This window comes from Carettochelys insculpta, chromosome 16 (assembly GCF_033958435.1).
Source record: "Carettochelys insculpta isolate YL-2023 chromosome 16, ASM3395843v1, whole genome shotgun sequence".
In the NCBI taxonomy this organism is placed as follows: Eukaryota; Metazoa; Chordata; order Testudines; family Carettochelyidae; genus Carettochelys; species Carettochelys insculpta.
The window spans coordinates 33,551,806-33,575,485 of record NC_134152.1 but is presented as its reverse complement, the minus strand read 5'-3'; the positions used below and the strand labels follow the sequence as shown (position 1 = coordinate 33,575,485).

General features: G+C 48.5%; 1 protein-coding gene across 1 annotated transcript in view; it reads left to right on the top strand.

The window, feature by feature from the left end:
• The window catches only part of CACNA1H (calcium voltage-gated channel subunit alpha1 H), a 493,948-nt gene extending 484,712 nt beyond the window's left edge, over window positions 1-9,236 (top strand). Inside the window, exons 34-36 of the mRNA XM_075010231.1 lie at window positions 197-383; window positions 2,998-3,164; window positions 6,384-9,236. Of these exons, the coding sequence (XP_074866332.1) occupies window positions 197-383; window positions 2,998-3,164; window positions 6,384-7,568 (1,539 nt within the window). The 3' untranslated portion in view covers window positions 7,569-9,236. The remainder of the gene's footprint in view (window positions 1-196; window positions 384-2,997; window positions 3,165-6,383) is intronic.
• Window positions 9,237-23,680: the final 14,444 nt, after the last annotated feature.

Sequence of the window (23,680 nt, the reverse complement as noted above, 5' to 3'; positions counted from 1 at the left end):
TATAGAGCCAACCCTGAGTAAAGTCTCTTTGATAGCCCACGGGAGCTTTCTTTTACCTACGGGCATCAGAGACATCAAGCACGTTGAGAGGTTGAAGGTGCCTCAGTGCTAAAGTTGGCTAACAAAAAGGAAGTCACTGTGGCCTCGCTGCCAGGGTACAGAATAACCCAGTTTTTCTTCTCTGGCTAATTTGCAGGAAGGCGCTGCCGGCCTAAGAGCAAAGAGAGAAACTCAGAACTTCCTGACGGTTCGCAAGATCTCTGTATCCCGGATGCACTCCTTGCCCAATGACAGCTACATGTTTCGCCCTGTGATGCCAGCCAAAGCCCCATACCCTCTCCATGAGGTGGAGATGGAGACCTATTCCTGCAAATCACAAAGAGGTACCAGCAGGAGGGGATCTCATCTTTACATTCCTCGTTCCTTGTATTTGCTAGGCACTGGGAGGATCTCAGGCAAACTATGCAAGGAACCAGCACCAGTTCACATGGTGGTGTGATATGAAGCTGAACAGTGCAATCAGTACAGAATTCATCGCCCATCGTGTAATTTAATAGTAAATTTGCTTTATTTAATGCTACATCCAGAATTTTCAGGGTACCGTAGGAGTTTGTATTTAAAATACAAAACTGCCTTGTTGACATTACCTGGAGGAAGCTGGCGATTTGGGTATCTCAACAGGGACACCAGAGAGGCTGTAGAGTGCAGACTGAGAGTCGTAGAAAAGCATGTTGGCTGTATTTTCCTTGTAAAATGATCTGCAGTGAAATAGTAAATGGCAAGACAAATGGCACGCTAGTTATCTGCTTGCAGAATCAACACACTGTTGAGATGAATGGGGGAGTTATAACCTCTCAGAGCTACACTTTGCCTGCCTGCAGACTCTGGAAGCTGTCGCTCTGCTAGAGTATGTTTAAGTTGTGATTGGAAGCATTTTGTTATACACTAAAGGCTAGAAGCCAGTTTATCAGGGCAGACAAACTCCATAGCACAGCTCTGTGATGAGAAGTTGATTGTGTGGTGGATTCTGTGGAATCAAAATTTACACAAGCAGCCCTGACAATGCACTGAGACAGCCACATCCAAATGTTTTTGCCCTAAAATGCCATTTTTCTGCCCTGTTATCCTTATCTTGCAGGCTGATTTGAAAGGGGAATGTGAGTGAAAAAGAGCACGCATCTTCCCCTAAAAACATGTGCATCTTGAATTGTTGCTTTTAAGCGCCCAAGAAGTTCTCCAGACTGGCTTCTTCTGACACAACAGCATGTTAAAACAAAAATAACGTGGACCGATGTGTGGTGGGACTATGAACCTTGGTAGAGCTGGCCAGGACCAGCCGATCTGTTCTGTTCCTTGTTCCTCTGGAAAAGTAACTTTTGGTTTGTTGAAAAGCCCTGGATACAGCTCAGTGTTCTCTGCTCAGTATTTATGGCTCTTCCACCTGCCCTGGAAAGAGAAATGCAAGAGCTTAACTAAACAAAGTGAACAGCTGTTGGATTTCACTGACCAATGAGTGGGTCTGACTCTCCAAATTCTTACACTGATATGGATGAGGAATTCCACTGATTTTAATAGAGTTACACCAATGGAAAAACTGTTGCAAGGGAAGAATCTGGCCCATGATCTTTTCCAGGTGTATTCCTCAGCAAATCACAAAAAATATCGCTATGCCTCACAGAGGGACTATTTTCCCTTCCCCAGTGACTGGATGCCACCAGGGCCCCCTTCTGTTGTTCTTCTGTACATCAGCCTCCAGTAATACCTGTACCTCCTAGGGGTGTACACAAGGTCTAGTGTTTGTTTCATGCATTTGAGGACTTTGGTGAGAGCTGCTCTTCTAGTGGTTTGGTTACTGGATGAGGGAAATGCCATCAAGTGGCCAGATGGTGTGTCCTTTTGGCTTCCTAAATAGCTCCCTGACTCATTTAAAAAAAAAAAAAAAGCAAATGAAAAACATGCGGATGCTGAGCAATTTGGGTTTTATTCAGCTCTCTGGAATACTGCAGTCTAGGGCTTTCCTGGCTTCCTCTTGGAGAGCAAATGGGTAATTCCAGCAGAAGTTGGTGGGAGAGGGAGAATGTTGTGAAAATATTTGCTGTGTTCATTTGGTTTTCCCACCAGCTGCAGAAGACCCACCCTAACACGTGGGCAAGAAGGAAACTGTTGGTACCAGGACATCAGCTATACCATTGGAAACCTGTTTGTGACCATGATGCAATGATGAGCAACCCACGGGCTGCAGGCAGCCTGCTGGGCTGCCACTTGCAGCCTGCAGACTCCTGGCTATATCCTCCCCCACGTGCCTCTTACACACTGTGGCACAGGAGACCCAAACTTCCTAAGCCTCCCATCTCCCTCCGAGCACTGTCAAAGTGGCACATACTGCCTGTTTGGTGCTCTGGCCCCACTCATCTCCTGGCTTCCCAGAGCTGGAATGCAGCAAATCAGCTGTTCATGGCATTCTAGCTCTGGGAAAGAAGTGGCGGGGGAGCAGGGATGGAGTGTGACTCAGACAATTTGCATACTCCAAAAGTTCTGGGAGGGGGATGAGCAAGTAAGCGTGCGGCTCCTGTGCACAAGAGGCCTGGGGTGCAGGGCTATGGATGGCACTGCGGCAGCCCACCTACTATTTGTGGTGGCCCATCCCCACCATGATGCATCTGGAGTGGGTATTAGTGGTCTCTACGCAAAAGGACTAGATTAGAAAGTAACAACCGAAGTTGGCAAAGCTTGGTGGGACCCCAGGAGTGGGTGAGTCCAGGCGGCGATAGGTCAGCACTCCCATGCAATCACGGGGCTCTGGAGGGGCTGAGGACTGTAATGGAAAAGACTGCCATGGCCCAGAGCTGAGAAGCAGAAACCGATCTAGGTCTGGTTCTTGCCGTCCATGTGTGCTTTGAAATCCTTAGAACTTGGTTCTGCAGCCAAAGCTCCCACAAACCCCATATGACAGCTCTGATCCAGCTTCTGTGGCTTGTGTGCTCTCTCCTTCTGTAGGGTCCATCACCTCCATCCGCTCCCAGCCTGTGGGAACCTGCTCCTCTCTCAGAGTCCCAAGGGAGCCGCTTCAGGTGACAGCTGTATCTTCTCACTGTGGCAGCTGTGACCCATGGAAGATCTCTCCTGCACAGTCTCCCAGTCTCAACCGGCTGTTGTATAGACAGGTAGGAGGCTCTAAATGCTCCTCTCCCATCAGACTTTTTCTTCCTCTCTTTTTCCTCCCTTCCCATCATCCATCCTCCCTCCCTCTCTCTCTCTCTCCCCTTTTGAGTGACAATGTAAAACAAGTATCAGAGAGGTCGCCGTGTTAGTCTGTATCTTCGAGAACAACGAGAAGTCCTGTGGCATCTTATAGACGAACAGATATTCTGGAGCGTGAGCTTTTGTGGGCTGACGAAGCGGGTCTTTGCCCACGAATGCTTATGCTCCAAAATATCTGTTAGTCTATAAGGTGCCACGGGACTTGTAATGTAAACCAAGAAGAAATGGAGTTTCACAAAGACTGCAAGCAGACCAGCATGGGACAGACTAGTTACTGGGGTATCAGTTTTGATGCCTTTATGGTTTTCTCTTTTTCAAATGAATTTCCAGTCCCCCAGGTATTTCAAACCACTGAGAAGTCCTGTACACATGGATGCCAGTTTCCAGTCAGGACTGTCTGAGAGTCTGTGTTTAAATGGGCATTTGAGGAACACATTCCCATGTTGTGCAGAGCTTCTGTTAACCCCTCATTAGTCAAAATGATTGCAGAGACTGCTTGTGGGGCTTCCCCCCGGCTGAGTTGCAGGCTCATCGCTCCAGCTGAAGTCATGTACCGACGGCCTGAGGGTAGACCTTGCAGTGACAGATTTGGAGCAGAATGTTTCTAATTCAGGCACCAGATGGCTAAATACATGTGGGTGGCAGAAAGTCGTTCAGCTGGTCCCCATTTTACAAACAAGAGGCCTGAGGGGCTTGCTTCATCAGTGATTGGAATCTGTGGCCAGGTTGGTGGTGGCTGGGTAGCCTAGGGGCTAGATCACAGAGTAGGTGGGCAGAAATAGGGGTGGAGGAATTGTCCCCCTACCTCCTGTGCTCCTGGCCCAGGAGCCCTGAACCACTCCCCAGCTAGTCCTTAGATTTTGGATGTGGCCCCAATAATCCAAATTCCCCTTAGTTGAGGTCTCGCCGTGGGTTCCCCCTTTTTCCCTGAAGGGTGGGGTGAGGGCTTACTTGCTTCTGTAGCTGCTGAGCAGACAGGCTGTGGTTCTTGTCCTGAGACCACTGAACCAGCTCCGATGTCCCTGCTAGTCAGCCCCAAACTGAGCCAGACTTCTTCATTTTCTCCTCTCTCCAGGCCTGGCATTGGTTGCAGGTAAAGCGGGACAGGGCTAGCTGGGCCCAGAGGCTTTCTTTAAGATGCAGGAAGCTGGGCCCTCCCTCCTTCACTCCCTCACAGGATCTTACTTGCCAAAGCTGCTGGTGTTTTACTCGAGGTATTGCATTTGAGTGGTGGCAAACAGGGGTGCCATTAAGGAATACTGACCCCATAGAGGAACATAAGAATGGCCACACTGGGTCAGACCAGGGGTCCAACTAGCCCATTATCCAGTCCTCTGACAATGGCCAGGGCCCGGTGCTTCAGAGGGAATGAACAAAATGAGACTATGGTCATTCGGTCTCAGCTTCTGGCAGTTGGAGTTTTCAGGGGCACCCAGAGCATGGGGTTGCACCCCTGACCAATTTGGCTAATAGCCATTAATGGACCTATCCCATAGGAACTGATCTATTTGGGTTCTGGACACAGTTATACTGTTGGCCTTCACAACATCCCCTGGCATTGAGTTCCACAGGTTGGCTGTGGCTTGCATGAAGAAGTGGCATTGCCCATGTTAGAACAGAGCCCGATGTTTCATCTAGCTTAGCTTTGACAGTGGCCAACTGCTGGTGCTTCAACTCAAGCTGTGTAACTTGCAAAATGTCCCCAATAATGCAAAATTGTCCTCTGAAGAGAAATTCCTTCCTGACCCCCAGCTGGCTCTGTTGCCCTGGAGCATGAAAGTTGATAGTTCTAGAAATGGATGTCTTCAACCATTATGTATTGGTTCCGGACTTTGTGCTGGTTTACAGATAAAACAGGAAGGTTCAGGAGGCCGAGTAGGGGGCAAATCAAAGGCCGGCAAATACACACAGACATGGCCTACGCACTGTACAACTGTCTGTTCGCACTGCTGTTACCACCTTAGGCCAGGTCTGTGTAGCTCAGCAGATTTACTGCCATTGTGTGTTGATGGGTCTTTGGCGCTGTTGATGATAACCAGAAGGCTGCTTGTGTGTGTAATGATATGGGCCCTGTAATCACAGCAGACCCTGCAAGGTTCCCCAAAGACCACAGACCAGATAAGGATCAAAGGCACCCTGGCAGGGTTTATTGCCAAGCAAGGCACAAATAACAGTTGTCAAGTACAGTACACTGCACATATGTACCTGTCGCAATAGACTGACACAGCCAGTGGGAATTCCACTGCCCCCCAGGTCAGAGAAAGATGGTCCCCCCAGGGCACCACGTTATATACAGGTACAAACAAAACACACCTCACTGCTGACTTACCTGGTTACCACCTTCTGATGCTACTTAGATACCACCCATCACCCTGTAGCTTGTGGTTTGGTTGGATCATCTCTCATCCATCATCTTAGACCCTCTCCTGACCCGAGGTCTGTGTCTGTGGGAAGGAGGTGCCAAGGACTATTTTAATGAGCTGGTGATGCCTTGTGATTTCAACTTGTACCAATTATTGTTCTGTTCCTGGACTGATTACCAGTGAGTGTTTTATACTCTCCACCCTGTCTGTGCCAAGTGCTGTTCTCAGAGGCCTGCCTCTTGCTCATAGCTTAGCTTTGCTTTTAGCCATGTTTTGTCCACTGTTGCTAGGCCTTAGGCCTCAAACCACACCTGTGCTGCATGGGCTTAGGCCTTCATCTTACTGCAGTCTAAATTAGACCTTAAAGTCAACTGTAGCCATGCAATTCCAGCTACGGCAATTGCGTAGCTGGAATCGGCTTATCTACAATCAACTTACCCAGCCGTCCTCACTGAGGGAGGGCAATGGGAGAAACTCTCCCATCGACCTTCCTTACTCCTCACAAGGTTGAGGAGCAGGGGTCTCAATTGTCGATCCTGGTGGTTCGATTTCACACATCCCCACTAGGTACGCCCTTAGACACACTGAACCTGCAGTGATGATAATCAGGTCATAGGGCAACAGCCGTGATGTTACCATCTCCTAGACTCACTGAGCACAGGTTGATTCCACCGTGTGCCGGGTCCACCCTTAAAATGTCTTGTTAGCACCCAAGAGAGCACTGTGCCTTTGTCCCACCGCTCTCTGCTTGTGTTGCAGGAGGCCGTTCAGACGGATTCCTTGGAAGGGCAGAATACAGATTCCAAGGACAGTCTTCAAGTGGAGTCCAACGAGAGCCTGCCACCAAAGAAGCCGTCCCAGAGCAGCTCCAGTCCTGCTTTGCTCCGTCCTAGCCCGCTGTCCCTGCCGGCCACTCCTCCGCATTCCCCAACATCGCCTGTGCCCCATCGACCCGCGAGTGTTTGCACACGCAAGCACACTTTCAGCCAGCACAGTATTCCAAGCAGGCCTTCCAGTCAGAACAGCAGCCCGGCCAGCCCCGACAACTCCCTGTTTGAATCCTCCGACCTGGCGGACGAAGAAGTCAGCCACATCAACAGCTCGGTGACAGACTGGCAAGAGCCATCCGACATCAGGAGCCACTCGGTCTCTCCTTTCTTCTCCCCGTCCCCATCTCTGGTCCCACTCAAGAACTGCAGCACAACCAGCCTGGCCAGGAGCAACGGCAAAGAGAAAGACTTGAAGAAGTTCTACAGTGTTGATACGAAAGGGTTCCTGGACAGGCCCAGCTGGGCAGATGACCAAAGAAGGCACTCCATCGAGATCTGCCCTTCCATTGATGATGGAGACTGTAGCTTGGAACAGCCTGCAGAGGGGAAGCAGAGGTCCCCTGTCCACAGTCAGTCGGAGTCGGAGTCTATCCACGGGGCTCGGAGGAAGAAGAAGATGAGCCCGCCTTGCATTTCTATAGATCCTCCCATGGAGGACGAAAGCAACACGGCATCGCGTACCAAAGCCTCTGAGAACAGCATGCTGAGAAGGAGGACCCCATCCTGCGAATCCACCACGTACAGGGACTCCTTGGACCTGGCTGACAATCCGCCAGGGGAGCAGGCCTCTAAAATAGAACGGCGGGTCCAGCCCCCATGTCGAGGGGAGCACCTGACCATCCCAAACTTCTCCTTCGAGCAGTCTGACCCCAGCTCCCTGAGCAGCCTCTCAGAGCTCCTTTTGGACAGCAGCCTGTCCACGCCTGCCTCCTCTGCGGACTCCCGGCCAGACGCTGCAGCGCCAGAACTGAAAACGCTGGACCATTTAAAAACTCAGTGCAACCACCCTGAGAAAAGCAAAGAGCTGCTAGGCATTACTAAGAGCCCCTTAAGACAGCCCGGACTGGTGCCTGTGACTGTTGCGACAGATGACGATATAGATGAACCAGTATAGCTTTGTAGGGCGGGGGAGGGACATCTCAAGGGCTTGACACCGATGTGGTTTTAAACCAGCAGGGAAGGGACTGCAAAGCCACATCTCCGTGGCTGATGTTTTTCTCCCCCCGTCACTGTTGGGGGATGGGTTTGCAAAAAGTAATAAGGAAAACGATAACACAAGGTGCAGGGCGGGGAGGGGGATATGCAAACGTGTTTCTTTTCTCAAGGGAAGATGGAGTTGCTTTTATTTCCCAGGTGGCCTCAATCACATTGATTTGGGTTCGGGCTGTGTTCGTCTGTTGTTTTGTTTTGGTTTGGTTTTTTTAATGTTCTCGACTTTTAAACCGGCACCGTTTATTGTGCGGCAACGCCCCAGTATGCGCAAGTGCTCAGGAGACGGGAGCTGTGCATTGTCTGTCTGTCGGCAGTTCTATAAATAGAAATAATGTATTTGTGAGACACAAAAGCTACAAAAAAAAACACAAAAAAACCCACAAAAACTCTCTCTTCATAATGCACATATTTTTATAGAGAAGCGATACCGTTTTTTGCATTACGTCTGACTCCCCAAACAGGAGGTGTTTTCTTCGGGTTTACGTGGAAGTAATTATTAAGGCTGTTTTTCCCCAAGTTGTATCTCTTCTTTCTTTGTTTTCATTCTTCTTTTCTCTCGTCTCAGTTTTATCCCTCCACAATCATCCTGCTGGCTTCTATTCACAGATATATATATTTTTTTTTTGTAAGTTTCTCTTTCTTTTCATTTATTTTACTTTGGTCCTTTAGAGGCTGTCCTCTCTAAAAAAAAAAAATAAATAAAATAAAATAAAATAACCAAATCACTACTGAATTGTAGCCAGTGCAATAATAAGTTATTCATTCTTGTCTGTACAAACTGTCCTTTTTTATTTTATTTTATTTTATTTTTCCTTTTACTGAATTCAGGTTCAACGTTGCAATAATCTGAACTAATGTGCACAAGCAAAACTTTGTGAGTTTAAAAGAGAGAAGAAAAAAATTACAGAGAGATAAAGGGAAAAAAGAAAACAAATAGTAAATTATTTAAAAAATGTATTTTGTTTACTGCAGTCAAAGTAAATTATTGATACAGTATGTAAAGGTTTTAAGAGTTGTCTTAGATGATGTTCTTTGTAAGCATTTAAGCTAATGATTTGTTTTCCTCATAGCGTAATGCCTTTGACCAGAAGGTGTGATTGGTATGTTTCATATGTTCCTTTTCCCTTCACACACATGCACAGATGCCCATGAGCGCTCTCAATCCACGTGGAAAGGCCTCTCTTCTCTAGCAGCATAGGATCAATATGAAGACACTCACGGAATTAAAGTCATTTATTAACACCCCACTCGTATTTTTATTTTTCCCTTTTTTAATCTTCTTGCCTTCCCAGCTCTCCATCCCAAACCCCTTCCTCGCTCCATGTGACGGCTCCGCCAACGGAAAGCTGGCTGCTGCTTAATGAAAACAATAAACCACACCACAGCCACGCCAGGGTGTGGGCAAAATCGGACGGCAGCAGTGACGGCTGCAGCAAAATCATTCATTTTTTTTTTTTCCTATTTTTCGTTCCATGCCGCCTCATATCTATGCATTCACGTATATCTTCTGTTATTTATGCATTCATTACTCAGAAAAAAATTGTATCTTGTTTCACATGTATTAAACTGTATAAACTGGAAGCATGGCTTGACTTTCTGCTACATGGTCAGAGTTAGCTGTACTGCCACACCCGGCCGCATGCAGAGCCCGTGGCCTTCACTCAACTGCATAGTCCCGTTGGACCCCCCGGAACAATGAGAACTGCTGGGCTGCGGTGATGGAAGACGCCACTGCTCCCCGGTTGTGTCCGGGCACACATCTCTCCAGTTTCCATACCTTTGCTGGCACAGCCCCAGTTGCATGAGTTATTTTCTACACCAGGTCTCAGGCTACCTGGAGGATATCATGTGGAAGAGCAAAATGTCATCCTCCGTGACCAGAGCCATCCCATCCATAGGATGGCTCAGGGCAGTCATCCCAGGCCCCACGCTTTGGGGAGCCCTGTGGTGGCCGCCTCAGCTAACCTATGGATGGGCCCCAGGGTGGCCTGTGGGTGGGTGGCATCCAGGGTCACCCTCCCATGCACACACTTCCTCATCGTGGTGGCAGGAACCTGGCAGCTGGCTTCTCCCCACCCCTGCCCCACCACCCGCTCCCAGTCTGCTGAGCTCTGCTTCCTGTTGCCACAGGGAGGTGGAGCGCAGCGGACTGGGAGGGGCCAGCAGGGCAGGCTGCCAGGTCACGCTGGCTCCTGCCACTGCAGTGAGGGTGGGGAGGGGGCTGACCCCTGCTGCCATTCCATGCCAGGGCCCTGTAATCCCCTGGCTCCGTGTGCCTGGGGGGAGGGTGCTTTGGCAAGGGGGCTTGGGCAGGACTGCAGGTGAAGCAGAGGTGGGAGCGGCGCCTGGGGCTGGAGGGTTGCCCTGGACCCCACACCTGGGGCACTGGGGGCAGGGCTGCCAAAGGCCACGCCCCCTCCAGGGATGGCCCTGCCAATGACCTTGCACACATCCTATATGCAAGGACACACTGCACAGGAAAACTGCATCCTCCATGCAGCAGAGGTCGGCATGACCCAAATTGCTGATGGCACAACACCTAGTGTGGGACCCACTGCCTCAGCATGTGGGTGTTCTATGGTAGGAGCAGTGCTTTTTTCTTTGTGCTGGTACTTGCAGGTACTCAGTACCGGCACCTCGGCGGTCCCAGCCGTGGGACTGGCCAGGAGGAGGCAGCAGAGAGCTGTGTGAGAACCGGCAGGAGCATCCTTCCCAGCAGGCCTTTCAGTTTGGCAGCTGCGGCTTGGAAGGGCCGGTTTTGCAACAGGCAGCTGTCTCCCTCTCTGCTGCACCTGGTAGGAACCTGTCATGTTTTCCTTTACTTACGGCAGAGAAGCTGCCGTGTTTTCACAGGGCAGCTAGTGAGGGAGCGTGCGCATGAATAAAGTTTGCAGGACCCGTTCCAGGCTACCCCAGCCCCCGTCACCTGCATCAAGAGCTCCTAAATCACGTCCAAGCTGCCCTCAACCCTAGCAATGCCAAACGGACACGCAAATCCCTTACCTAGCAGGAAGAGTCTCTCCATCTGTTCAGGCGCCTCTGTGCCACTGTTAGACATGGGCTGCCTCCGAGCACCTGGGCTGTGTAATTAAAAACCATTTAGGACTAGCGTAAATAATGATTCCCACTCAGTGGGAGGGTGAGGAATTCCAAAAAGTAATTATTAATAGCACTTGGGGGATAGTGGCAAACTCCAATTATTGCAAATTAAGCAACAGCCTGGAAAAGGCTGAAGTGAATGGGTTTTTAAGGCTGGGGCCACCTCCCCATGGATCCTTTTTGGTTTGCTTTGCTTTGCTTTTACCCTCCATGTGCTACAGGAGTCAGCTGTAATGACTGGGCTTTACTGTAAAAGACAATCTCCCCCCTCAGGCTCTCCCCCTCTCTTAAAACAAACGTGAGGCAAGTAAGTCTTCCCCTTCTGTGTGCTCGGCCGGCTCTGTGGCTTTGTACCGCAGCTCGCCATGGTTAGCAAACAAAGAGGTTTGCTGGTAGAAGGAGGTAGAGGGCTCAGATCCCCACACAGCTGTGTGTTCTGGTATAACAGTACGCTACATTAGCAAGCAGGGGCCGGATTCTGCTGCAGCCCAGCAGACCCAGGAGCTGCTGAGAGGAGCCCAGAGTGGCACAGACAGGGAAGGAAACAGATAGATGAGAAAAGAAAGGGGGTTGGAGAGGGTGTCTAATGGTGGGGGGTGTGGGATTTGGGGGAGCTAGAGAAAGGGGCAGGTACAGGCAGGGTGCGCGTGCACACACAGAGCGTTCAGCTAACCCTGGGGGTCTGGCCCCCTTTTGTCTGCTCTGTTCACTGAGGGTACTTCTCTATGGTGAAGCTCGACCCTGCCATGGTCGATCTTCCAGAGTTCAATTTAGCACACCTGGTAGGCCTCACACCACAGCCTAGCATGTACTAGCCACAAAAATGTACTAGCCCTGGCCCCTCTGGGGCTAGTGTGTGAGGGGAATAGGGCCGTGCCAATGTGCCTGTCTCCCCGTTAGGAGTAAGGGAAATCCTTAGTGGAGCTGGCATGCAAACACAAATTAAGGTACATCACCTCTAGCTATGTAACAAACACAGCTGGAATTGCATCCTTTCATTCGCCCTTCCTCTGTAGTGCAACCCTGCACTGAGCCACACTCTATACAATAGTGCAGAGCAGGGGCCAGCATGCCTTGGCGTGGGTGTCAAGAGTTTCATCGGTCCATGAGGCAGGAGTTCAACCCAATCCCGCCACCTCCATGCAGCCGGGAGGTTGCTCAAAGCCAGGCCACCTGTGGATTAACAAAACACCAGGTAATGCTACCAACTGCCACCTAACACGTAAGGCGCTGCATCTTTATTTATTAATGAAGCTGCTGTCAGTAGGACTATTAGTGACTTTAAAAAGGCTCACCAGCACTTGGACCTTGCATAGAGATCTAAAGGTCGAATTTCAGCCCTCCGCCTTGAAAGGTTGCTGACCCCCGGTATAGCAGCAAGGTTGTGTTGTTTGAACTCTCCAAGGGGCGAGTTTGGCTTGGCTGTGGTTCTCTTACTGAATGCTGTGGGCTGTGAGGCAGATGATGGAAGCTCTAACTCCCAACGGGATCAGTGGGTCGTGTGTCACCCTGCCAGACCTGAACAAACACTTGTGAACATTTTCTGGCAAGAAGGTTAAAAATGCCAGGAACAGGCCATGAGCAAGGGAATTTTTTGAAATTGACAGAGAGTATCTGACAATCCCAGCCCCTTTAGTTGTTTCTCGTGATGTAGCAAAAGCACCTCATACGCTCCCAGGACAAGGATGCTGTCCAGTCACAGTCTGACCCTTGGTGGAGCCCGTTGTCTCTCAACAGAGGCTGTGGGAAATGACCTTTCCAGCAGCGTTTCTTGCCTGCTGTTTCCTCAGGAGGTTTGAAGCATCTTTGCGGACACAGATGCAAGTATGGGAAAAACTACTCCTAGTTTTGCCTTTGACCTCTGCGTACTCTGAGAGCTAAAATCAGGCAGGATGCAGAGATGTCACTGCCCAATGAACCACTCTTGGGCAGGATTGTTTTTAAAGCCTCTGTAGCTAATGGATTCACCTTGTTCCATGATTTGGCTTTTAATACTGGAGGCACCCGGCATTGCTAGGGTCCTGAACTCGATTAATTTTTCAGTTTTGGAACCCATCATGGAAATGTACGTGTCATGTAAAGCATTGCTCTGGGGTGAGGCTGGGGAGGAGGGATGTAGTATGCAGCCTGTCCCGGGGGAGCAAGGACAACCCCAGCCCTCGATCACCACAGCAGCTTGGGGGCCAGGTGAGAGGCACCGCTCCATAGCCACTACAGCTCCAGCCAGCCCAGCTGGGGGCAGGACACCTGTCCCCCAGCTAGGGCAGGTCCAGGTTCATCTGCCCCCTGTTCTCGCCAGCCAGGGTGAGGAAATCAGCAAACTGTGCACTTTACCCACCCCTAAGGGGAACAGCCAGCAATGTTCCCATATGACTCAGGGGATGCAGGGGGGGATTGGGCTGGGGCAGTACTGGAGGGAAGGGCCCCCCCAGCCAGCCCCTTTCATCTACCTGGTGATTCTCTTGCTTTTCTGTCTGGTTGCAACCTCACACTTGTGGTCCTTGCTTTTACCATGTAGGAGGAGTTCTTGAACGAGCAGACAGACCGACACACAGACTCACAGACAGATAAACTCTCTCAAACATATAGTAGATTCAACGCAGCTCCTGCCATTGTGCCAGTGGGAGCCCATTTTTGATGAGCCAGGGTACCCACTGCTGGCTATTTTACTGTCCTCACAGCAAAAAGCACCTAGATTGCCACTGAGAGGAAAACCAGCAGCAACCGTACCCAAGACAATGCAGCTACATCAGCTCGGTCCCAATGGCTTTGGAACTGAGGTGTGGCTGCTGCTACTGTTTGATTTCACTACCTTGTCGTCTTGTACCCACTGAGCGCTGCTCAAACACAGAGCTGCTCTGGTTGAGTCAAACTCCCCGTGACCTGCTCGTTTTCACTTCATGACCCTGACCTTCTTGGGGAATGGACATTTTTATACAGCACCTAGCACAACAGGCGCTGGCCTGGCTGGCGTCTCTTGGTGCTGCTGTAGTATAAACAAGGAATGCCTAAATATGAACCAAACCACATCAGAGATCTTTTTTTGGGTTTTTTTGGGTTTCCCAAAGGTTGACCTACTACGTTGCTGGGCCAGTCACATGTTTCCCTGAGCTGCTTTGCAATGGCAGTGGAAATATCACAAGAAAAGTTTTTTCTGACTCACTAAACCCAGAAGTCCAGAGGCTCTAATATTAGCCCATGGCAGAATGATGCTTTTCCAGCCCAAATTCTTGCTCAAGAGGTTTGGGTAACTCCATAAACCTTCCAGCTAAACAGCCAAGCCTGTCACCTGAACTAGTCCAAACCTTCTGAGCTTGTCTCTCTCTCACATCTGCTCCTGGAGATGAAACTTTATGGTCACATTTAGAATTTATGTCACCATCGGACCTACTCTTGACACTCCACTTCTGTGACTAATTCAGGGGTCAGCAACCCCTGGCACAGGTGCCAAGAGTGGCACGTAAGCAGATTTTCATCAGCATGAATGGTGGGAATCCAACCCCGCCCCCTCCTCCTTCTCCATGCAGCCAGGAGCTTGCTCAAAGCCATGCTGTCTGTGGGTTAACAAAAGTCCAGCTAATGCTACCAACCACCCCCTAACTGGTAAAGCTCTGCATCTTCATTTAGTTATTGATGAGCGGTTGTAATTAGGACTATTAGTGACTTCAAAAAGAATCACCGGCACTCGGACTGTACATAGAGGTCAAAAGGTCAAATTTTGGCGCACTGCCTCGGAAAGATTGCTGACCCTTGGACTCACATCTAGTCTGGTCATCTGAGTGAGTGGTTCCACCAGGTGGGATGATACAATACCCAGCTTTAGAAGCATGCAACCAGCCACTGTAGCTTGGGATAAAAACACGCAGCCTTGCTAAAATGCTTTGAGACAGCTGCTAAGTACCTGTGGCTGCACTTACGATCTGCTGACTTTTCCCACCAAGCAAACAGCCTGCAACAGGCCAGCATTAGGTTGCCAAGAGCCTGGCTCTGCTTCCTGACACCGAGAAAGGCACCATCCCTGACCCAAAGAACTTGCCATCTGCACATCAAAGGCAATGGAAGAAAGTGGAGGAGGGCCAGGGTAGGAAGGCCATAGGACACAGCAATGAGATTACCTGCATATGTGTGTGTTTTGGTGTGTCTCTTGGGGTGTGTCTATTGGTTTGTTGCATTTATATAAACACATAGGGACTCTAAAGACATCGGCTGGTGAAAGCAGTTGCTATTTCTAGCTAGGCCTGTTTCACTCTTCATGAAGCTGTAGCGAAGCATTTTAAAGACCTTCAGTTCCAGCTGTGTCTATGGCCCTTGGATGTGGGGTGCTTAGCACAGTTTTTGCCAAAAGCTGGGCCTTTCAGCACGTATTGTTAGTGCTGCATGCATTCATCAGCCAAACATACTCCTGCATGTTGGCAGTGTCCTCTCTACACCCTAAGAGAACACATCTGCACAGGAATTGCTAAATCCCCATGAAGGAAGAAAGCCTCATTTCCTGGCCGAAAGTACAGTTGGTTAGCTGTGTCCCCAAAGGGAGAACTGGGACTGTCTCAGACTCCTGTGTGTGAAGGCTGCTGCAGCACTGCTATTTGCACGTCTCTCTGGAGTGCAGTCACCTACTCCCATACCAGGAAACCACTCAATTAAGGCAAAACAGGTAGGATGTAGTATTGATTTTAGCGCAGCCCTCATCTGTAACTCACCACGATTGCAATTGCATTGCTCCTGGAAGACCTTTCACTCTGCTCTCCTTGAAGCTGTCTGCTGCTCTGAAGGCACTCTGGTATCTTAAGTTCAGAAAGGATATTTTTAAAGCGCACAGAAACAATGAGGCTTAAGAATTCACCTTGGGGTTTTTAGGACTGAGCAATTCCAAGGGAGCCCTGCAAATACTGGCAAAGAATGAGTCTGTGCAGCAGAAGGACCAATTGCCATTTACAGAAGGATCTTTGAAACCACTGCACAATACAGGGCACCGTCTGCTACATTTCTGAGCTTCAGTGTCATATCTTAAAGGCTCAAGAGTGGCCAGTTTAAAGAATCCCTCCTGGCCACAGGGTTGTGGTTTGTTTTTTTCTCCTAGCCTTCCTATGATTCTGCCCACCTGCACCCCGTTTGGGTCAGGAATAGGGCTGAAAGCTTGCTCCTACATCAGTCAAATTGGAGCACTTTTTAAAAAAAATCAGCCTATGCCAGACTCAACAAAACCCAGAAAGCAATTGTAAAAACTACGGACCAAAAACAAAAAAAAAACCAACCCCAAACTTTATGTATAATACATTTTGCAGTGTAGATTGCTGTGTACTGTAGCATAACAATGTTAACATTTTTTACCACAGAGGCCCGCAAAATAGTAAAGCCCAAGCCAGGCAAATGCTGCACTCAAACATCTGGAAATAGCTGTTCAAACTGCTAGTTGTTTCCATTTCACTCATGTTCGTGTCCCTTTGCACTCACTTGCCATGAATCGCCCGCCCACCTCCCCAATCAGTTCCTGGCTGGAATGCGTGACGAAATAGCACATTTTAAGTGAATATTCAGCACAATAAGAATCTCAGCTTGAAACTAGTGTTGCGACTCATTTCATTGGAAAACAGAGATGTGACATGTGACCAACGTGCCCAATCAAAACTGGAATCTCGTTTCCCAAACTCACTCCAGACTACACCCTGTTCATGCAAATCACTTCAGATCATTTTGATTTATGAATAAATTTCAGACGCTCATGAGCTCATTGCAGCCAGAAAGGGAGGTGAGATTTATCCGTTCTATTTTTTGTTACAAATGATTCACTCATCTCTGCTGGCTTTGTTTCACATTTTTGATGCTGTGATAGTTCTCCACCTGGTCTCATGCTTTCTAAGGCCTTGATGATTTTATTTCCCCGGGTTCCTCCCTTCTGAGTCACAAACAAATTGAAAAAAAAGAATCTTTCTGGCAAGAAGTGCCACTGAAGATTCCAAGCCACCATTTATAGTCCAAGCTCATTAAGAGAGGAATTTAATTGAACACTTAATCACTGGAGGCCTACGGAGAAAACAATAGACTTCTCTTGTAAGTGAAGTTTTTAGACGATGCAACTTTTAGCATCCTGTCAGCACAGCGGGAACATACATCATGCTGGAGATGGAGCAATAACTCTTGTGTTAACTTTTAGTCAATGTCCAGCCAAGGTCTTTTCTAGCAACAGCAATGTTCCCTTTCCCTTCCAGTGACCACGACTCCCTCCTGTATGCTCGCTGCACATTGATTTCACAGACCACTTGCAAAATGCTGCAAAACAGACTGTCCTTCCATTGGCAAGACAGCCACCTGAGCCCCACACTCATCAAGTAGCTCTGCAGGATTCTGATGATCTGCCAGCCCACTGAGCTGTTCTCTGGTGTGTTTCCTTATTGCGCTGCAGCCACAAGGGACGGACACCTTTTAAATGCTGTTTGGGCATCGACTGTAAAAAAGACATTAATTGGAAGCAACGGCCGAAGTGATGTTTTGGAGCATAAGCTTTAATGGGCAAAGAGCCACTTTGTCAAATGCATCCTGTTAGTTTGCTAGTCAGATGCATTCTGCTAGTCTATAAGGTGCCACAGGACTTGTTTTTGCAGATACAGCCTAACACGATGACCCCACTCATAATTGATGTTTGTTTCCTTGCTGGAGCCTAAGGGTTAGTCTAACTGAACGGTTCTTAACCTGGGGTGCACGTACCCCCTGGAGGGGTGCATGATGCCCCTTCTAGGGGGTGCAAGACATGACAGATTTTTTTAGAAGCCAAATCATCAAAACCGCAAATTAAGCACAGGCCCTTAAGTAGAACTACTTCGTTTCATCAAACCTATGTATTTATTGACTTTATACATTGTTTAACGTTTAATGTAATATGCAAACAAAAAATTATTTTAAGTGTTTAAGCTAATTGTAGTGAAATTATCTTGCTACAAAATACAGTGTACCCCCACACAGTGGGGTATTTCTTGACGCATGAGCATTTTAAAGTTTATAGGCCCCCCATCTCCATCTTTGATTTTTGATACGGGGCGTCAGAAAATATTTTGAGAACCAAAGAGGTGCAGGCTGCAGTAAAGGTTAAAAACCACTGGTCTAACCTTGCTGTTGGGATTGGCCCTGCTTTCAGCAGGGAGTTGGACTCACTGATCTCCTGAGATCTCCTCCGACCATATGACTCGCATGTTGCACCAATTTGACTCAGGGTGGGCTGTGAATGGAGCATTTCATCTAGTGGGACCTCGGTTTAAATGATATGTGTCACACACACCCCATTGCATCATTTTCACTCAGTTTAACGTGAACACCTTTGTTTACACCAGTGCCAATTCTATTCACTAACCGGGCTCTAAATATTATAATTCACGGCTGTTGTTTGCTTCACTTGCTTTCTTTTTCTTTAGGAGACGGCTGATCGCCTCTGTGTCATGTGCATGAATGTAAAATCAACGGCTGCATTTTGGTGGCATGAGCAAATTGCTCTGACAGTTGCAATGCAGACCTGGGAGCACATGCGCCTCTGGCAACCTGCTGGCTGGCTGCAGATAGGTCTCCGAAGGTGCATGCATTCAGATTTGCACTCACAGTTTATTTGTCCAGGTCCAAAAGGGTGCAAGATTTTCTGGTACCCAAGGGCGTCTGACACGTAGAATCCTAGGGCTGGAAGGAACCTCAGGAGGTCATCGAGTCCAGCCCCCTGCTTCAAGCAGGAACAACCCTCATCTAAGTCATCCCAGCCAGGACCTTGTCCAGCCGGGACTTAAAAACCTCTAGGGATGGAGATTCCACCACCTCTTTAGGCAACGCATTCCAGTGCTTCGCCTCCCTCCTGGTGAAGTAGTTTCTCCTAATATCTAACCAACACCTTTCCCTCTTCAACTTCAGACCATTGCTCCTTGTTCTGCCATCTGACACCACTGAGAACAGTTTCTCACCCTCCTCTTTAGAGCTCCCCTTCAGGAAGTTGAAGGCTGCTGTTAAATCACCCCTAAATCACATGCACTGCACTGATGACTTTCATTCTGAGCCTGCCATTGTCCTGGCTGGTAGGCAAATAAGGCCACATTGCCCGGTGGTTAATGAGGGACACCGGCCTCCAGGGATGGGAGGCTGATGTCCCTTGGGGAGGCACTGAGGATGGGGGCTCCGCAGCCTTCTGATGGGGAGATGTAGAAAATAGGGAGCCAGAGAATGCAGAGGCCCCATGGCAGTGGGGAGCCAGAGAATGCAGTAACTTCCCAATGGCAGTGGTCCCTGGCAGTGGGGGCTGCTATGCTGGGGAACAGGGCAGCTGTCCCATGGAGAGGCCCCCTGGCAGCAGAAGCTGCCTCCCCTAGGTGTGGGGCACCAGAGAATGAGGCAACCACCCCATGGTGGAACTTGCTGGCAGTGGGGGCTGCCACAGTGGGGTGCTGGGAAATGGGACAGCTGCCCCAGAGAGGAGCTTCCCTGCAGCAGGAGCTGCTGCCCCCAAGGCATGGGGAGCTGGGGAACTGGGCAGGTACCCTGCAATGGGGCTCCCCAGCTGTGGAGGCTGCTGCCCTGAGGCACTGGGTGTCAGGGAACGAAAACTCCACAAAATACAGGACAATTTGCCCATTTTCTTCAAGAAGTCTGGATGCTTGTGAGACAGCTTAAAATATGGTCCTGTCCTGGTAAAACCAGGATGGATGGTCACCTTAGAGAGTCTCCGGGAGCTAGGAAGGTATGAGTTCTAATGCCGCCTGAGTCACCGACTTGCTGTATGAGCAAATCACTTAACTTCTCTGTGAAGCAGGGCCCTCAGTGGTAGAATGGGGCTGACTATGTCCTTTTGTAAGGATTACATTAATTAAGATCCCAAAAGCAAAGTGTTGGGTAATGAGGGAATGTCGTAATTTAATTATTTTATTAATTTCAGCTTGCTGGGGAAGTTTACCCTCCAATCCTGTCAATACTTTACCCCAAAGCCTCTCGTAGCGGGTCCATTTTAATAAATTCCGTGAATTTATTAAACCCTTCATCATATAGTTGGCTGGAGCTATCTTAGGAGCCGAGGCATGAAAAACAAACCAGACTCAGAAACCCATTTTGTAGGGGAAACAGCTGGAGAAAGAACCATGACACGACAGGCTGAGGCTGCTCTACAGAAGTTCCATGCTTCCAGGTTAAACCTTGGACTGTATCGAATTTAATTCTCTGTGGTAGGCTGGAAAATACCCCATCAGAAATCTGCATCCATCCCCAATGCAATTAGATGCAGCCTTTAATCTGACAGTATCACAAGATTGTACCAGCTGCATGAATACTAAATAAGCATGTTTGATATTTGTACAAGCCTTTTTAGGATGAATAATTAAATTGACTTTATCCATTACACCTTGCCTATTAAGCTTTTAATGCAGGAATGTATTTTAATGATATCAGGATGATCCCAGGCCATATCTCTTTCTTTATGGGGCGCTCTTAATTGGGATTTTTCATGCATTCTGTTAGGAGCCCTTTTGCAAGAGTATCTTTCATCCGTAGCATGAACTGAATGACCAGAATCTGCATCTTTGTCTGACTGTTTGGCATATGTCTGCTACTTGCCCTCAGCTCCCCAGTAACAGCAGTGATGAGTAACTTGAGCATGAGTTCTCTCCTGAGTGGTCTAAGACCCTTGGCAAATGGATGATGAGGTATATAAGAGATCCCATATTTCATAACAGATACCCCAGATTATCATCATCATCATCTTCTTCCCTCCTTCCTGTGGTCCTTCATTTATTTTAGAGTGTCAGCAGAGCAATTGAAGTCACACTAGGGCAGTGATGATACTTCTAGGTGTGCCAATGGTGCAACCCGGAGTGGGATGCTGACCTTAAGGGTTACCAGAAGTATGGTTTGACGTTATTTATTGGGGCCCATCCCATGTTCACAGTCACTGTGGGTCTTGAATTATTACCTATTTTACTGAATTGGGGAAAAACGGGTCTTGTTATTTTGGTTGCTGACCCCTAGTTATAGTGGGTGGTTGGGGAGCATTAGCTGGTCTGTTGTTAATCCGCAGGCAGCATGGCTTTGAGCAAGCTCCTGGCTGCATGGGGGAGGGGGGAGGGCTGAGCTCCTGCCTCGTCTGCTGATGAAAATCAGCTCGTCTGCCACTCTCAGCGTGCATGCCGGGGGTTGCTGACCCCGGGCTCAAAAATGAACATAGATCTATTCAAACTAGAAATAAGGTGCACATTTCCAACAGTGAGGTTAATTAATCATTGGAGCCACAGAGTGAGGGATGCTGTGGGTTCTCCATCACTTGGTATCCCTAACCCACAGGTGGAGATGTCTGTCTGAAAGATACATTCTGGTATCGCCAGACATCACTGAGCTCACTGAAGGGATCATGGGGTGGGAGTCTCTGGGCTGTGCTGGAGGGCAGCCCTAGATGGTCCCTTTTGGCCTTAAAAAATCTAGGACAGCACAAGAGACTTACCACCAGCCAATCACAATGTTGTCGGTCAGATTTTTGCAAAATAATAATTTAGGGGGATCTTTTTAGTCACTTTTGTGTTGCTAAAATTGAGGTTAATTTGTGTCACATGTTCAGGCTTTTGTTTGCAACAAGGGCTAGAAAATAACGTTTTGGGGTGAAGAGGGTGTCAAATGAAACCTGAGATTCATCTGACTGACACCAGCAACCAGAACTTTACAGAAAAACACCAAAATCTCCAGGTTTGCTAATAAAACTAGTATTAGAGCTGGCAACACAGCCATGGGACTCCCTGTCTCAGGCACCAGACCGGCTTTTTCTGTATAATATTTAACTAGGGCAAATACAAGGAAAACAGAAATAGATCGAAGCATGGGAGAATCACCGTTCCCACTGTCCCTGTTCCCAGCTGTTCTTGCAGCTTCCAGACCCTTTCCAAGGTGAGGTCAGCAGATTGTATGGTTCCCTATGGCTCCCCACCCAAATAAAGTCACCCAGCAGGTCCTAGCTAGAGATCTGTAATGTGAGCAATTACAGGGAGTCTTCTTTGGGATGTGGGGTGCCTTGGACCCCAAGAGTTCCTACTCCCTGGTACACTAATGGACTGAAAGGTGAGAGGGCTGATGAGGGTCCTATCCTTCTTCTAGGGTGTGTGGTCTAGTGGATAAAATGCTTAGAGCCGGCCCAGCGGGGCCTGGTTGGTGGGCAGGGCCCAAGGCAGCACACTGACAGTGGGGCTCAGTTGGTGGACGGGGCCAAGGCAGAATGCTGACAGTGGGGCTCAGCCAGTGAGCAACGGATGCTACAGCCCATTGGATTGCAGGGCCTTGAAAGTGTGAGGCCCAACCCCCTCATCCACCTCGCCCTATGGCTGGGCCTGGATGTGCTGAGGTACTCAGGTGAGAAGTGCCTCATACATCAACCGTTCTTTCTCTGTCTCAAACAGAGAGAGAGAGACATCTGCAGGTATTGGCTCGTGGCAGGTGATCACTGACGGAGTAGGGGAAAAGCACCCAACTGTTTGAGGTTTTACAAACCCCTCTAGCTCACCGTTTGTTAGGGGTTTCATGAACCTCTCCCTCTCTCGACTCAGCTGCAATACTAGGGTTGGGTTTCTGTCTCCTGTGATGGCAATTTTGAATTTAAAATAGCTTCATAGATTTCCAAGCTGTGTTCCTAAGTAACCGGTAGCCTGCAGGAAGCAAACAGTTCAGACTCTCACTGCAAAGTTATTCTTGCCCTGTTCCTGGCATGCCCAGGGGACATGCCCAAAGCATTACAAAAAGCAAACCTTCCAGCAGCTCTGAGCATGTGGTGTGATGGAGTCCAGACCTTGCTCGGACGGATATTTGTTCTGTGTCAAAAATTGGGGCCAGATTCCCATATAACTACTGGAAGGCAAAGGAGCCCAGAAGCCAACTTAATTGACAGGGCCATGCATATGGCTTGATGTCATGTCTCTTTGCAACCCTGGTTGACATGGCTGTGGCCAGGGAAAGGGGTGTGGCCAGGGTGTGCACCAGCTAATCTCTGCAGTTGAAAGGCCTCCTGGGGGTAAATTAGAGTAAATTTTATGCCAGGGGCTAGACCAACACATCTCTAAGGTGTTATAAAAAGCCATATCTCCCTCCTGCCCCCCATCGACTTCTGCACCTAGCTCAACAAGGCATGTGTGCCAGTTTTTTCTTGTATTCTTTACTGTATTTATGACAAGAAGTCTTCTGTGGGAAACTAAGGAAATAATGGTGACCTGAATTATATTGAGAGCTGAAATAAATATGAATGCTATGAAACAAAGTTAAGATCAGTTTAAAACTCCTGGAGCTGTTTATCTGCCTTATGTTCTTTCTCGTTTACATTTGTCCCATTTCTACACATTAGCAGATGAAGATCTGTAACGATGACTTCTAGCACTCCCTACAATGTTACATACATAAGGCACCTTTCATCCCATCAGATGCCCCCAGCAGTACATGTTTCTGACCACTGAATGCATCTAGCTCTGGGGAGGAACACTGCAGTAGTGGAAGGGTACGCTGCAATGCTGCACAACACCTTATTGGCCCCTGTCCATAAACACACTTCAGTAAGTATTTAACTCCTAATAAATCAATGCGATGTAAGCCTGTGTTTAGAGTTAAGCACATGCCCGAGTGTTTTGCTGAAGGGGAGTCTAGAACAAGTTGTGAGGAATCCTGTATCCACTTGAAATACGAGCTAGCAAGGCCTGCCCTTCTGTTCCATTTTTGTACATGACTAGGTGTTATGATAACACATATAATATAATATAATTATAATATAATATTCTACCCATCCTACGCCATGCATGCCCCATTTATTCTTGAACTGACACTTCACCCCACCTAATGTGTAAACTATAAAGTTGCAACAGATCTAAGGCACGAGTCAAATTATAAACCAACTGAACGGTCATGAGAAACATGGAGTGTTGTCAGGTGGTCAGT